A 17,101-nucleotide genomic window follows, 5' to 3' on the forward strand; every position below is an offset into this window, starting at 1 on the left:
TAGTTATTCATTAACTTAAAAAACATGAACCTTATTCTTGGCAGCTTACAATTTAAGATATAAAACTCCCATCAACAGTCAGAGAAGGCAACCTTGTGCTAAAAGAAAGAAAAAAAAAACCAACAACACTAACAAGTTAAAATTGTCAATAAGACCAACCAACCGACACATTGGTAAGCTATGCTTTCACTAATCACAAGTATCATAGACTTTTCAAGGATGGAAACTGCATTTGGAATAAGTGGGTGAAAATGTGGTCAGAGAGCCAGAGGAACACTGGGTTCTCAGTCCTGAAAGAGCTGCCCAAAGGGATCACAAGAGCTATGCCAGAATGCAGATCCAAGTCCTGATGGAAACATATGATGCTTAAGATGAGCCAAGTTTTATTTTTTAATAGCTGAGCTTCTAGTTGGCAACAGAAAAATCCCGTGCCAGCTGCTGAGGAAATAATGTACCAGGAGCTGGCAGGCACTGGCACTTGGAAAGCCAACAGGTATGGAGGATGCACAGTGGGATGCCAAGGTGTGAGTGCTGGAAGGCAGAAAAGAGGAAGAGGAGATGTGAGCACAGAATTGTCCTTGTCTAGGCTCCAGGTATAGGGTGGCAGTGTGCTAGGGAGCACTCGCCTTGTTCAAAAAACAAAAAAGAACAACACAGGTGCAGGTCCAGTCACCCTAGATAAAGCAAATGTAGACCAGAGACCTACTTCACATGCAAGTAGGTCTCTGACCTACAATCTACTGTCCTGGATAAAGACAGCCTGAGAAGAAAGAGCAGTTCACTTTCCTCAAATTCAAGTCAGACAGGTATCAAGAGGAAAGAAGGATATAGGGTGTCTTAGTAGGCTCAGGATGCCATAACAAATACATAAACTAGGCTTTGTTTAAGGCATTTATTTCTCACAGTTCTGGAAGCTAGAAATCCCATATTGAGTGTCCGTGTGTTTTGGGTGAGGGCTCTCCCCTTGACGTGCAGATGACTAACTTCTCTCTGTGTCCTCACATGGCAAGGAGAGGAAATGTGTGCAAGTTCTCTTGTTTCTCTTCTTAAAAGAGCACTATTTCATCATGAGGGCCCACTCTCATAACCTTGTCTAACACTAGGTCTTAAAGGCTCATGTCCAAACACCATTACATTAGGGTTTAGCATTTCAAACTTTGAGTTCTGGAGGGACACAAATATTCAGCCATGACAAGGGAAGATATGAAGAAAATGAAAAGAACTTATGCTCTGGTGGGAAAGGAAAACAGGGAGAAATCTGAAGGGGATAAAGAAGTGCTAATGAGTTGAAGTACAAATGGACTTAGAAAACAAGAAGTAGGCCTGGATGAAAAGTGATCTTTTATCTGCCCTGTCGCCCCTTCTCTGCCCCTATTCTTCCTACTAATGGATTCCTTCACTACAGTCACCTGGCCTCTGGGTGTCAAAATAAGGATGGCAAATACAAATTTTCCAGAGTAATAATTTTACACTGTGAAAAAAAATCATGAAGATTACAGTTAATTACCCTACTTGGAAGTGAAGTGAACAAATGATTTAATATTTGAACAAATTATTAAACAAAATTCAACTCTGTGGATTTTAAACAATATTCCCTGATAATGATAAACTTCCCTAGAGACTACTGTGCTCCTGTCTCCTCCATGATCCTCCCTGTTCTCAGCTGTTCCTACCGCTGCTGGGGCCAAGGCAGGCAATGTGTTATAGGACCAAGTGACAAAACATTACCAGTTGATTCCACAGTCACAAACAGGTCATAAGTCAGCATTTTAAGAATTATTCATTTTGCAAACAAAACTAAGAGGGGTAGGGAAAGCAAGAAATATACCTTCTTGCTAAATTATGCCCTAGATATCCATAGTTATTGCTAGCATTTGTATGGTCCATTAAAGAAAGTAAAAATGAGCAAATTTAACAATGAGTATACACTTCGTTTAAAATGTTTGGTATTTGAAAACACAAAATAAGCATAAAAACTATTCAAGGATCCCTCAGCATATTTAGAGAGACTTTTTAGCTTAGAGACCTACTCACTCCAAGAGCTGTTCTGTCTCCTGAATACAAGAACTCAGGTAACCACTCAGCGAATTCAATGGGAAGAAAACACAAATGCTTATGTTTAGAAGGGACCCTAGAGGTGGATGACCTAATCACAGAAGGCCATACATACTATTATGATATTTCAGAGCTAGGAGCCCTTTAGAACAGAGTACACTGATAAAGATCAGAGCCCCATGAGTTCAAAAGGACTTATATTGTTGGAATCCTACTGGTGCAATGGATTCACTGATCAACACATACATGATGGGCGCTCACTATGTGCTAGGCATTGCACTGGTAGTCAGAACCTCAGCTACACCTTTTCGAACCTCAGCACCCTCATCTGTAAAATGGTGCAGTTGAGAAACATCTTGTAGCATTATTGAAATAATTAGAAGTATGTGTAAAGCCAGTGAAACTATACCAAGTTCCTGGCTAACATTCCATGAGGGCGAGAAGGAAGAAAAGTGGGAAACAAGGCTGACAGGCAAGTTGAGGTCCTATTGCTAAAAGGATTTTATTAGCTGGATCAAGTAAGATATTGATTCCATGCACATCCAATTCAGAATCATCATCACCTACTTCCCAGCTTGAGGCCTATCTGGGGAATGATGTTAAATTCATGTGTCAGGTATGGAGCTAAGAGTTTTCATATGTGATCTCATTTAATTGTCATAACAACCCACAGAGTGCCATACTATCACAATCTTCATTTCATGAATGAGATGAAAAGAGATTCAGTTTTATGCCCAAAAGAGGCACAGCAATTGGATAGCAGTTCTATCCTGCCTGTTTTGTCCTGGCCCCGTCTTCCTCAGCTGTCCGTCTCCACTCCACCAATTCAGTTGAATCAGGCCCTGTGTGGCCTGCTTGGTGCTCAGCCCGGGAGCCATCCTGAGTAGCTGCCTCCCCACCCAGCCCCTTTGAGGTTCACTCTCCACTACCTGTCAGCTTAAGACCAGAACTTGCAGCACTCGTCTGACCCAGGCCAAATCCCTATTCCAACACTCCCCAACAGCTCTTAATTCAGCCCTGACATTCCATTTTTCCCTTCATCTCAATGTCATAAAGAAATGTATTGGCTTGGTGGAAGCTACGGTGATGATTTCCTCACATTTCCACTTCACTAATGTGGCATGCATACAAATGACAGGTTCTGTTATTATGCTTTTAGTTATAGGTTACACTCAGGAGAGCACATATTTGCCTCATGGAACATTTTATTAGTTTATATGTTTACCTTTAAGGAAAAAGGAAAGACCTAGAGTCTTAAAAAAGCCAGTCTTAAAAGTCTTAAAATGCTTCCTCTCACAAAAAAATATCTATAGAGACCTATTATGACTAAAGAATCCAGGCCACACTGATTTATTGATTTATATATTTTGAATTTGATTGCTTTTTTTTTTTTTTTTTTTGGTGGTCTGGTGTTTAAACTCAGGGCCTCCTACTTGCTAGGCAGTTGCTCTACTATTTGAGCCATACTACCAGTTGTTTTGCTTTTAGTTATTTTTCAGATAGGATATTGGGCTTTTGCCTAGGGTTTGCCTCATACCATGATCCTTCTACCAGTGGCTTCCTCCAGAACTGGGATCACAGGCACAAGCTAACATGCTTGGCTTGTTGGTTGAGATGGAGACTTGCTAACTTTCTAGAGATGGACTCAAACCATGATCTTCCTGATTTCTGCTTCACTAGTAGCTGGGATTATAGGTGTAAGCCACTGTTCTCAGCCCTGCTTTTGGTCACACTTAACATAGTCATATTTTCTCAGTAGTCATCCTAACAGGGAGCTTTGAAAAAATATGTGAGTCACTAGAATATATAGGTAGCAGTATATTTACACCCTGGTAAAGAATAAACTCGGGGTAGTTGTCATAATTAACACATAACAACTTTGTATGTCCCAAACAGAATGCTGTCACTTACTGAGGAATGTGGTCTCTAACTGTCCCTTTAAGACAGCACAAGAAGTAAGGTGCACCAAGCTAAGAAATGTAAGAGTCTGAGCATGGAGGGTGAAATGCAAGCAAATGTCTCTGCTGGACAGTACATAAGGACTTCAAGTAGGGAGAAATCTTCCCAATAATGCCTTGTAGATAACAATAAATGAGTGGCCATAGGTCACATGCATGTGGTAGGAGATAGGTTTGCCGTCTCCTTCCCTTAGATGTTCTGGTTTGTAACATTGGTCACGTTTTGCCCATAGTCAAAGAAATCACACTCTTAATAAAGAATGAGCAAGGTCTTGTCTCAACTGCTTAAGCCCACAGTAAGAAAAATTTTCTGTGAATTAAGTCAGTTAAATTTGAGGTTCTTGCAAACAAATAAAAGAACCTGATTGCTCTCGCTTCCTCACCAAACCCCATGACCACCCATCTTTGTTGTTGAACCCAAAGTTCATTTTACCCTCCACCTGATATTCAAGCTTTACTCATTTTCGGTTTTCTTCTATGTGACTTTTTTTTGGTTACAATGGCAGTAAGTTCTTATCAAAACCTTCCATCAGGTTAAAATGCACTACCAGTGAACCTATGTACCCACTTCCTCTTTCTGCACAAAGACACACCTTGCAATAAATTTCTTTTTTGTTTGCATTTTGATCTGTTTATCTGATTTAAACTCATTTCCATAAAACAGAATGTTATTTGACTGTAAGTAGAGAGGCTTACTCATTATCCACTTATAGCTACAGGTCTTTGATCCAGTAATCACCCAACTAAATGTTTGAGCACATGCTCCCAAACTGTATACTTACCTACCTCTAAATACGATACACCTGCTATTGAACTGATAGATAATGTGCTTATTAAAACATCCAAAGATTAAAATAAAAAATTAGAAAGGGAAACAAAAATAAATTTACTAATACTTTCACAATCCCACACTTGGGCATCCCAGTTTATAGATCTCTGCTTTAGTCAAATCATGAGTGGCTGACTTAGTTTAGCTCCAAAGTCTCTTTAAAGTTAAAAAAAAAATTCTATTTTTCAAGAAATTACTTACCTAAATAAGATCTCAATTTAAAGGATCTCAATTAGTCCATCTGAGACATAGGCAAGTCATATACAAGGGTGATTTAAGCTGGGTGCCAGTGGCTCATGCCTATAATGCTAGCTACTGGGGAGGTGGAGATCAGGAGGATCATGATTCAAAGCCAGCCCAGGCAAATAGTTTGAGAGACCCTATCTCAAAAAGCCCTTTGCACACACACACACACACACACACACACAGACACACAAATAGAGCTGGTGGAGTGGCTCAAGGTGAAGGCCCTGAGTTCAAGACCCAGTACAGGGGGACAAAAAAAAAAGGGAGAGTAATTTAACACAGAGATAATACACATTAGGAAACAGAAACATTAATTAAAATGTAGTAGAGGTAAATCTTTTGTCAATATTTTACTTAGGTTATTATTAATTGTCATTCCAAATGTAACAGAAGAATACTCAGCTTAAAGCATATTTAACTGTCATGTACAAAATAAACTTACCCAATAATTCTCCTTGGCAGTGAACACTGTTCATGGTATGGAAATTTAAATTAAACACACTCAAGTAAAGTTTAATGATTTCAAAAGACTAGATGAGGCAGAATCAGACATGAAATTGATATCAAATAAAAGAATCTGGAAGAACAAAAATGAATGAATGGAAGGAACCAACATAGGTAAGAACTGTAATGGTAACTACTTCAGTAGACATAGAAAAGGGATGAGTTTGGGCCCAAATTCAAATTAATATGAGGTTGGTGTTTTTAAAGTGAAAAGGAAGCTTAATATGGTTCATTGAATAAATTAAGTTCTGGTATCATTTTAACCCAAAATTCTCATATAACTGAGAAGGAACAGAAAACCACAGACTAAATCTGGTGCTGCTTGTTTTTGTACAGTCTGCAATCTAAATACAATTTTTACATTTTGAAATGGTTTTTGAATACAAAGGATTAGTTTGTGACATGAAAATTACATGTGATTCAAACTTCACCATAATGAGTTAACGTTTTGATTAGAGTGTAACAACATGAATTCACCTATGTATTGTCTGTGCCTGCTTTCACTCAACTGCATCAGAGTTCAGAGTTGCAACAGAGACCATATGGTCCACAATCCTGAAATTCTTACTGCCTGTCTCTTTATTGGCATTTTGTCAGGTCTAGGTAACTGATTTCAATCCAACACTTGCTCTTTCTTATCTATAGTCTATGGGAGGCTGTTTGTTTGTTTGTTTGCTTGTTTCTCTTTTCTTCTTTTTAAACTAGCTTGCTAAGATTTCTCTTACCCACACCCATATTTTATCTTCATTATAGGTTAGTGGTAAGTTCTGAGTCTCGCAAACAGAGCCCAAGACTCAGCTATCTCAAACAGCTACCTTTGCTCTCACAATGTTTACTTTCTCTTTCTCTACAATTTTGGTTTTCAATTGGCAAAGATTTTTTTTTTTTTTTAACCTGCCCTCTTTGGCCCATCATGAATCTATTTTCCTAACCTTATCTGTTGCTTTTAAAATTTTAAGAAAATTTATCTTGCATTATTTCCTGCCATTTGTTTTTCGGCCTTTTCTTAGAATGTACTTCCTGTCTGAAATGTCATTTGCCAGAGTTACATCTGTTAAAATCCTGGCATATTTCAAAGACCACCATTCCCCACTAATGACACCTCAGTCCTCTCAATCAGAATTGTCACTGTTGAAAAGACTGCTGTGGCTCTCATATCTCTGTCATATTAGTTTTTTTTTTTTCTTTCAACTCCCTCATTTAGTTGGTTGAGTAAAAGATACATATTCTCATACTGGTAATTCTTGTCATAAATAAAAGCAACAAAAATAAGGAAATAGCAAGATGTGCTTCAAATATAAACAATCCTGTTGTAAAGATAGGAAATCTGGATTCCTGTATAACAAAAAGATTTGAAAGCAAAATCCGAATAAACTCTGTATTCAGAATACACCCAATGTGTGTGCAGAGATGCTAAACACTTAACATAGTTCACTTAAGTTCCTTTGTTTATGGTGCATAATTCCTTAATCATCCATTTGTGAAATAAGAATGAACATTAAGAAACATGAAATCAAAATTGTGTTGTTTTAACAATATCAATGCTTAACTCAAAAGTAGCAACTTCATTGATTCTAAATATTGAATATGTACAATGTAAAAGGCACTCTTAATTGTTTTAACATTCTGAATAAGGTCTGAAAAACAGTGGGGGTGGATTATTTTATTCTATTTGCAAGGAGACTAAATCTCATACATAGCACGAGTGACAAAGTATAGCAAATGAATATCACTACACTTGCACATGTGAAAACGTCTAGCTGAACCATGTTTTTTCTACTTCCGTAGCAAGCCTATGAAACCACCAGCATAACAGAAGTTCAAACCACATGCAACAGAATTAGTAAATTAATAACATATCTATTAGAAATTTCAAAATCCCTGCTCCCAACACAATTTTAGTACACCTATTAAGCACAGCAGGTTATACAGAAAAACAATCTATCTACTTTGTATTATATTTATCGTTGGTGCCTCATTGTCAGTGAACTACACACTTGGAGAACAAGCAGTGTTTTACTTATAATATTCATTCATAGTCTACCCTCACTGACAACACATGTTGTCTTAGTCATAATTATTCAAAAGGTCAGATCTGTAACCAAGAGAACTTTAGGTGGCACAAAGACATGTAATTAAATAACAAGCAATCAAAAACTAAGAACATTCTTCTCCTTTCAATTATTTTTCAATCATTCTGATTACATCAGGAAGAAAACCTCAATTTGTGCTGCTGTGGTTTTCACTCTGCTAATCTTTGATAACCTCTCTTCCTAACAAAGAGAACAGTCCTCAAGAGTGCAGACTTCAGTGCACAAACATTTCTAGCTAGAATTCAATGTTAATGCTATACTTTCATTGCAATTTATTTTGTAATTTGCTTCTATTTGTGGATATGCAATTTAGTTTTATTTATGGTTTTCAATTTAGCGAAAATAAGCATTCACTTTGTAAGTAAATTTAGGTTAACAAAGATGAGGTTATTTAAAAATATTAAGCAAATTATAGCACAGGTACTATGCACCTGTGATGGAAATCTGAATGTTATCACACAGAAGTGGGAGGAACATTTGGTTTGAACGGATATTCAGTCAAGCCAAATAAACTTAATCTAGCAACCTGCTTGCTCACCATCTGCATAACTGAAAGTAAGTCATGAAGAAGACTAGATCCAAGTGTCTAACACAGAGGTAGTCAATAGGGGAGAGATGGGGCTACATTTGACAATGCTTAGAGACATTTTTGGTTACCACAATTTCAGAAGAAGATTGCTACTAGTATCTAGTGGGTGGAAGTCAGAGAAAATGCTAAACATTATATAATACACAGGACAGCCCCTACAACAAGAAATTGTCAGGAATGATGGAGGGGGAGAATTCAACTATAATATATTGTAAGAACTTTTATGAATGTCACAATGTACCCCCAATACAACAATAATTAAAAGAGAATTATCTGGCCCACAATTTCTATAGAGCCTAGATTTCAAGACCCCTATGTAAGAGAAAAGGAGAAAGGTCTACATGCATAACCTTTTACCATTCTATGAATCACCCTCTCTCCAGACAGCTCCTGTCCTTATTTGTTCTTTGCCACTGATAAGATAATGACTGAGGAAAGCCCTGACCTAAACCTTCCTCTATTTTACACCACCCACACAATCTTGCCCTCCACTGTAATTAGGATAAAGAAAATGGACTGTGTTGAAGAGTCCATATACTTTGTGTTAATCCTATGCCATTAATATGCAGACTTAATTAAGCCGTTGGAGTTATGAAGTGGGTGATTTTGTGTTACAAATAGATGAAAAGAAAATTAAAGTTTAATATAATTTGAATAACAACTTGACTCTAGCTACTATTGATTTCATGAAAAGTTATTATTTGGCTTTAAATTGTTATTGTTCCTTGACCCAGATAAACACCATATTTTGCAGAATAAACCTAACTTTGAAATTTTTTAAAAATCAACATTGTTTTTATTAGATATATTAGCTTTCCTGAGAGGGAGTTTTTAAAAAGTCAAAAGCTGGGCTGGCAGCGTGGCTCAAGTGGTACATTGCCTACCTAGCAAGTGCAAAACCCTGAGTTCATCCCAGTACCACCCAAAACAAAACAAAAGTCAAAAACTATTTGTGAGCCAGAAAAAGAAAAGCTGAGAAAGAAGGGTACAAAAAAAGGGGAAAAAATCATTAATAAAAGTAAATGCATGAAAACCAGTAATTGAAACAGTTCCCTTGGTTAACACTCAATATTGTTCTTAAACATACGACTGCAAACACACAATGCACATATACATATCTAAGGGATAAACACCTTTGTTCTTTGAAGCTATGTTGTGGTTAGTTCATTCTCCCCCCTCCCCCAACCCCGAACAATTTAAAAGCAGACCACACCTGTGTTTTTTTTTTTTTTCCAAAAATCAGGAGTTATTTTTAGCCTTGTAGCAGTATTTGAACATGGAAAAAGTGTGTGTTCTTAAAGCAATGATCCTATCATAGACTTCAACTGACTTTCTCTTTACAATAGTGTATTTCCAAATACTTCAGAGGTAGATATAGCTCAGAAGCACTTCATGCCTTTAAGTTCAACCTGATTTAACTCTTAATTCTGACACATCTGCCAACAGAAAAGTAGCATTATTTTCAACAGCTACAAGCTACAGAGGTGGCAGTTACCAATACCCCCACCAAAAAGGAAGAAAACCGAAGCTGAGATGAGATTAGAGTGATGATCACCTAAGATTTAGGGAGAAGCAAGGTATACTATTTCCCTTTTCCTGGGTTCACTAGAATGAAGGTCACTACAACATCAAGACCAAAAGGGACCAAGATTTCAAAAAAGAGGAAGAGGTATCCCTGCTGTGCCTGGCCCACTTCATTATCATTGAGTCACTGTCTTTAAAACCATTTACGGAACACCTGTTAAGCAGTATGCATTGTGCTAGACAATGAACACATAATAGTGAACAAGCCAAAAATCACACACTGTCAATATTGCTGCAAAGACTTGTGCAGCATCAATTTCCCCTCTCCCACTTGGAATCCCCACCTTGCTCCTGAGTCAGTGGCTAAGAAAAGAATTAGGTGCATGGAGAACAGAACAGGAACGGAACAGGTAAATTTTTCATACCTAGGCTGATAAAAACCATACCACGCCCCAAAGAGCTTAAGCTGCAAAGGAGCTTGTGTAGCAAGAGATCAATAGCCAACAGATAAACTGTGGGTATAAAGGACAGTGAAAGGGAAAAAGTAATACCTACCAAGAGAATGGCTCAGGATGGAGGTTGACCAAAGAAAAAAAAGAAAGGAAAACAGAGAATCTGATTCTTCACCAACCATGCCATGGACTGAATTGTGACCCCTCAAAATATTCGGATGTTGAAGTTCTAACTCCTAATGTGATTAATTGGAAGTGAAGCCTTTGGGAGACAATCACGTTTAGGATCAGGTCATGAGGATGGGACATTTGTGATAGGATCAGTGCTCTTATAAGAAGAGAAATCAAACAGCTTGGTTTCTCTTTCTCCCTGTCTTCTGAGGACACAGCAAGAAGGTAGCCATCTGCAAGAGAGAAAAGGGGCCCTCATGAGGGGAAACGGATCAGCTAGCACCTTGATTTTGAACCTCCCAGCTTCTAGTCTCTGAGAAACAAATGTTTGTTATTTATACCACCCAGATATTTTAAAATAGTAGCCCAAGCCGAGTGCTAAGACAAAGCAAGAGCACTGATTGAAACCGTTCTCCTTAAAAAATACACTTTTTGTATTTCTTTATAGGAACCATTTGCTAACTATTACCTGGACCAGTTATGTATTACTGTTGGCACACAGCTTCTTAGGCCTCTGAGTTCCTTCCCTCCACAGTGAAGCTGCTCCTGGTACAAACTCCTGCCCCTTAGCCAGTCCAGACTCCTATATGCCCAGTAGATCTGTGGGGGACACCAGTGTTTTTCCAAAACTTTTATAGGGTAAGAGCCAATAATGACTTGGAGAAAAGATAGGAGAATTTTTCTCTACAAAGCTATGCCAAATGGACATGACTCGACGTTGCCAATTGGTCTGCAAGACATTTTTTTAAAGGGCTCTGCCTCATAGTTTAATCTGTCATACACAGATTTATGGTCTAAAACAGAATTTTCCAACTGAATCACAACCCATTAATGAGATTTTAAATCATATGAATTCAGCCAATATTTTTAATAAAATAAAACAGCAGGAATAGAAAATATTAGAGTATACTGTTGGCAATAAGAAGCTGTAGTATTTCATGAAATTATTTCATATAATTTTACACACATGCACACACACAAACACATCTCACTATTTACATCTATTGGGTTCCTAAGCAATAATATATATAGCAAGGGATCCTATGTAATTATGCTCCAATTGCCACATAAATGTATTTTTTAAATTGTGAATCAAATTGGATGGGCTTGTTTCTTTAGGTCACCAGCCTAAAGAAACTTTAGTAAGTGAAATGGAAACATTAAAAAAAAAGCTCCAAAATAATTTCACACTCTGCTTTTATCCCAGTTACCTTTCCTTTCATTTGGTTTTTCTAGATTTGTGTGTCAGGAAACACATCTTTACATATACATATATATATATATATATATATAATTTTATATATTATATATGTTACATTATATAAATATATATTAATATAAACATTCTTTCAGTCTGGTACAAATGGGTATAAAGGAAAGATAGGACATAGGTTTAAATGCACAAGGGAAAATTCCTACTACAGACCAGGTTTTGCCAATTTTGTCATTCCATGTGCCAAACCACTGGATGAAATAAGAACCAGAAGCAAGGTCTCCTCTCCATTACAAAAACCTTTAAAATGCCAATTTCTCCATTTGATGGCAAAAGACCAACTGCTCTCTGGGATATGGAGCCCTGAACAGAATAATGGCCAAGTCCATATTTTTAAGTAGAATTGAATTGGTTGGTGTATCATAATTTTTTATAAACAGTTTACAAACTTCAAGTAATTCAGTATTTTGAAATGTGATTTTAGAAAAATTATTTTGTCTGACACTTTTAAATAACTCATCCACACACCTCCACTCTGGTGTGAGTGTGTACTTGTGCATCACGGCTGCCTACACCTGCCTTTGCCATCACCATTCATTGGGCTTCAGTTGGGTATAGACTCAGAAATTTAACTCCCCTTGAGCTTCCAAACATATCCCTAGGGTATGTTGGCCAAATGATCTTGAGTCTAATCCTCTTGAACTCAGGAATCACTAGTTGTAACAGAGGAGCCAACAACTCACCAATTATCTAGTGTGGTTTGTTTGCACTCTGGAGCTAACCAAAATAGCACCACACAACACCAGAAGCACGGTTCTCTTAGAATGTTAATGACTAGTATGTACTAATGAATTAAATGTTTTGGCTTTAGTCACCACTTACAGACAGATTTGGCCCAAGATTGAGTAAAGACTTGAAACCAATTAACTGAGCTCAACTTGATCACTAGTGTAGGAAGGAAGAGGACTTATGTCACGTAGTCAATACCAACAATGGTAATTCCGTTGTAGTCTGTGGCTTTATAAATTATTAATAATTACAGCAGTATACCAGTTGGTTTGTGTTTTAGATTTTATTTTGGTGAAAAAATGATCATGAAGTGATATTTCTTGAAGTCTTAACCAAAGTATGTGAGCATACACCTCACCAATACTGCCATCTACAGAGAGCTTACCTAACAATACGCATTACTGATGAAAAAAAGAAAGGAAGTACAATTTCTAGCTTGTTCCTCAAAGTATTTTAATTTGGTGATTTTAAGGTAATCAAAAAAGTAGATAGAGCAAGAATCTTAGCAATAAATAATAGGTTGTATTTGTCACCTAAATTTATTGCAACGTTAACACCAAATTTTTTTCTAATCCTTAGGTTTTTCCCCTATGAAGTCTATCATCCCTTATGTGTGTACAATTGGAAAGTTGTTTTTTTTTTCCTACCCACTTTCCCATTTGTCAAATCAAAGGAAAATTTTTAGTTTCTTGATGGCAAAGCTTATTCACAATGACAGGGTTGATGATAACTCAGAACTGGGTAGAGACATCTGGGAAGGCAGTTAGATTTGCTGCTGGGACAGTCCCTGCAACATCAGAGACTTCCTCTACTATATGACAGTTTCTAAAATGCCAAGCAAACACTTTTAAATAGACTATGTCTTTAATCAGAAGTTTATTCTGCACCACCATAGTACACCACACAATTATGATAGGCTTTTTGAACCTTACCAAAACATACATTTCATTATGTCATTTCATCCTACTTACAACAGATCTTCAGATGAACACCGAAAAACTTGATCAAAAATGGATGTCTACATACACATTATTCAATACTCAAATATTTTGAGACATTTTAAAATAGTAACAAATCACTAAACTTTCATTCACACGTTTACCATTTTTATGCAAAACCTGGACTCAATAAGCTTTTAAGAGTAATCTCAAATGGAGAGAGGGAGAGCAGTGACCGTTCCACCCTCCCACAAAGTGCCAACTTTCAGAATCCTGCCCGGTGGTCAAAATGGCTGTTAGCTAAACTATTTCCAGCCAAAAGAGAATGAAAATGAAATTGCAGAGAAGTTACTTGCCAACAGTTGAAATTACATCTTCAGATTCCCAATAATAAAGAGTCTACATTTAAACTGAATGCTGAAAAGAAGTCTCCTTACCTATGGACAACAGAAAGGAAAGAAGGGAAGAAGAGGAAAAAATAATTTCCAATGGATAAAAATGAGATGATGGACTTAATGGCTACCTGTTTAGATGTTCAGAGGCAGGAAGAGGGAAGCTTCTCCTTCCCTGGGGAGATGGGTTTTTGCATACATAATTTAAATAAATCACTCAGCACATGAAAGAAGTGCAGAAGAACTCTTCTCATTAATTACCAAGGCCTGGACCCTACAGGCTGCTTTCTCTTTAAAGCCACACTACTTCATTATTCTGCCTTTAACTCTCTTAAATGATTCATTCCTGCTCTCACTTCTAAGCACACTCTGCAGGGAAGCTAGTATTTAAGTTTAATTTCTAGTGCCACTTGCTTTGGAGAGGTTGATGAGAGGAAGGAGGATGAATCCAATTTAATGATTTTGTCATGATTGGAGGGGCACCCTACGACCCCACACTCAAAAAACTAACAGAACCCTCTGGCAAGCTATAATCGTGAGCAAAGACACTAACCGGGAAAGGAGAGCCCACGTGCGATGAGAGCTGTCACCCAGGAGAAGTGGCAGCCTGTGGGGAGCAGGAACAGTGGCAGAGTCTGGCTGGTGCTGGCAGCGGCACCGGCCTGGGCGCTCCGGGAAGAGCTTGAGTGGCATCTGAGCAAAGCTAAGCTCTCCCCGAGACACTAAACTAGGCGACGAGAGGCCAGTCCCGCATCTCCGGGAGCTGTCCCTGCTGGGGGGACACCCGGGCTGCACGCTACCCCAGCGTTTCCAGCCCCAGCCCGCGCCTCGGAGCCCGGAGCTCCTCCCGGTCCCGCGCGCCCGGCGCCCCCGCCGCCTTACCGTCCCAGCTCCGACTCCACCTCGAAGAAATCGCTCAGCGCATCCCGGTTGGAGCCGTCGATCCAGTAATCCGGGACCAGGCTGCCAGTCCCCGGGGCCGGGCTGGCGGTGACCGAAGAGCAGGACGAGGAGGAGCAGGAGGGCACGGTGACTTTGAGCATCTTCGCCGCGGGACTCCGGAAGCCGCTGCTGCTGCCGCCGCCGCTGCCTGAGCCTGGAGCCCCGCCGCCCGCCACCGCCTGCAACGCAGGAGCGGGAGAGAGGTGGCGTTCTCGGCTCGCGCGCACGCCCACCGCCTCGGCCCGGCCCGCAGGGAGGAGCGCGGGGATGGGGCGCTCGGCCGCCGCCGGGGTGCAGGGGGAACCCGGAGTCGCCGCCGGCGGGAGGCAGGCGAGGCGAGGCGAGGCGAGGCGCCGCAGCGCGGATTCCGGATTCCTCCCTTCCCCTCCCCTCCGCGCCTTCCTCCCACTCCCCTCCTCCCTCTCGCAGCCTCTCCAGCCCCCTCCCTCTTCCCTTTCTCCCTCGCAGCCTGGGGCTGCGGCGGTGCCAGCTAGGGCGGCTCCGCTGCTGGAGCGTGGGGAAGGCACAAGGACCAGAGCATCACCCCGCACGCCCTCCCGCTGGAGCCTGGCAGGACACCGCGCGCCCTGGGCTGCGAGCTCCGTTCCGGGAGTGGCGGGCCCCAGGAGAGGGTGAGAAAGGGACCTGGTCATTGTTGGTGCAACTCATCTCTCTGTGAGCGAGCCTCCCGGAGAGTCCCTCCCACCTTGCACCAGATAACCAGCCGTCCCTTCTTCGAACCTGTGTGGAAGCCTATATTGTGGCAGAGGAGGGTGGTCCTGTAGTGGCCAGCACCCCCACCCACCCACCCCCCCACACACACCAAGGGCTCCTGGGCTCTGACTCTGGGAAAGCTGGAGGAGAGGGATGGGCGTAGGTCCATGCTGACCTGACTCACCTTTAAGTGAAGTCTTCAGTTGGAATAGATGCTTTTGTCTCTGTTGGTGGCACTGTGGTCTCTGGCACTGCCGGAGCTCCTAAAAGGGCACATACTTGGCTGTGTGTAGTTCGATCTCAGCATCTGCAGGCCAGCAACAGAAGTGGCTCAGAGAAGGGCCCTGGAGAAGCCAACTAGTAGAACCTTCTGCCTTCAGGCAGGACCTGTGGCCATTCATGACAGAGAAGATTGCTACATTTAAAGCTTTTCTTAAGAAATGTATCCCATTGAAGCTTTCTAATATCCATCCATCAACTGTCATTCATTCTAGTATTGGTTGAATATGTATCACTTATTTCTGTCCTTGAACTCTGTTCTTTTCAGATTTCAATGAAGACAAACAGCAATTAGTTATTATATTCTGATATCTCAGGATGTCAAAATATAATAACATGTATAAAAAAGCTATGACATTATGTCTCATTTTGAGCTAAATAAACATAGTCCCTTTAATCTCACTTCATAGATATTACTTCTAGTCTTTTTTTTTCTGACTTTGTCCGACATGTAGTAAATCCATGTAGTTCAATATTTTCCTCTAATTTTTTATTTATTTTTATGATTAATTTTTGGTGCTATATTGGGGACATAATAACAACCAAAAATAGTCAATCAACTTGTGATATGCATGTTAGCCTTAGTTGATTGGAAATGAAAAATTAATACAGAAACTTCCTCACAGGAAATTTTGAGGGTGAGCACATGCTCAATTTAGAAATGCTTTTAAAATAGCAAGTACTGTAGATTCATACAAATTCCATTATATACTAGATTATTTGATGAGAGACTGGAAATGTTTCATGACATTACTTTTCAGGGAATGAATTCACTAAACATCATGCTTAAAAATCAAACTCATCAGCAAAGCAAGATGATGAAGCTCTCTAAAGCAAATCCTGATTCTCGCTAGGTAAGTTTCTCGTGGCTCGCACTGACTAGTGGAAAGATGGGCATAAAGTAGTTAGACTATTTTTATTCACACCTCTTTGAGGCAAGTCCAGAAGTGGCAGCACTGGGTATAAACACCTGTCTGTTGCAAGCAATTCTTTCATAATGTAAGTCCAAAGTAAGAATATTACATTGGAGATGGGTAAGCCTTTTCCCCCAGCTATTTTAGAGAACAGTGGCCTTTAAATGGTATAAAGCTGATTATTGAAGTGATATGTACATTCAGCGTAGTAGGTTTAGTTATTCAACACCTATTCTTTTCCTAAGTAATTTTAATGAAAATGGCAACTAATTGAGGCTTAAAAGAAAGTAAGTCATATGACCTTATTTTCAATTTCACTTTCTATGGCTTTAATTACCTACAGGAAACTGGGGTCTGAAAACATTAAGCAGGAGATTCCAGAAATAAAAAATTCGTAATTTTAAGTTTCCCACTGTTCTAATTGGTAGGATGAGCTCTTGCAGTGTCCCACTCTGTCCCAAGAAAGATGTGAGTCATTCTTTTGACTAGTATATGCTAC

The 17,101-nt window shown here is 39.6% G+C and overlaps 1 protein-coding gene across 3 annotated transcripts in view; it reads right to left on the reverse strand.

Annotated features, from left to right (window-relative positions):
* The window catches only part of Camk4 (calcium/calmodulin dependent protein kinase IV), a 225,262-nt gene extending 209,543 nt beyond the window's left edge, over positions 1–15,719 (reverse strand). Inside the window, exons 1-2 of one of the 3 annotated variants that reach the window (XM_074076969.1) lie at positions 15,594–15,719; positions 14,636–14,874 (exon numbers count right to left, since the gene is read on the reverse strand). In XM_074076969.1, coding sequence (XP_073933070.1) covers positions 14,636–14,796 — 161 coding nt within the window. In that variant the 5' untranslated portion in view covers positions 14,797–14,874; positions 15,594–15,719. Of the gene's footprint in view, positions 1–14,635; positions 14,928–15,593 lie in introns of those variants that run through there. The other 2 variants (XM_020178863.2, XM_074076970.1) reach the window with 2 other exon arrangements.
* Between the last annotated feature and the right edge of the window lie 1,382 nt (positions 15,720–17,101).

This window comes from Castor canadensis, chromosome 6 (assembly GCF_047511655.1).
Source record: "Castor canadensis chromosome 6, mCasCan1.hap1v2, whole genome shotgun sequence".
Taxonomy (NCBI): domain Eukaryota; kingdom Metazoa; phylum Chordata; class Mammalia; order Rodentia; family Castoridae; genus Castor; species Castor canadensis.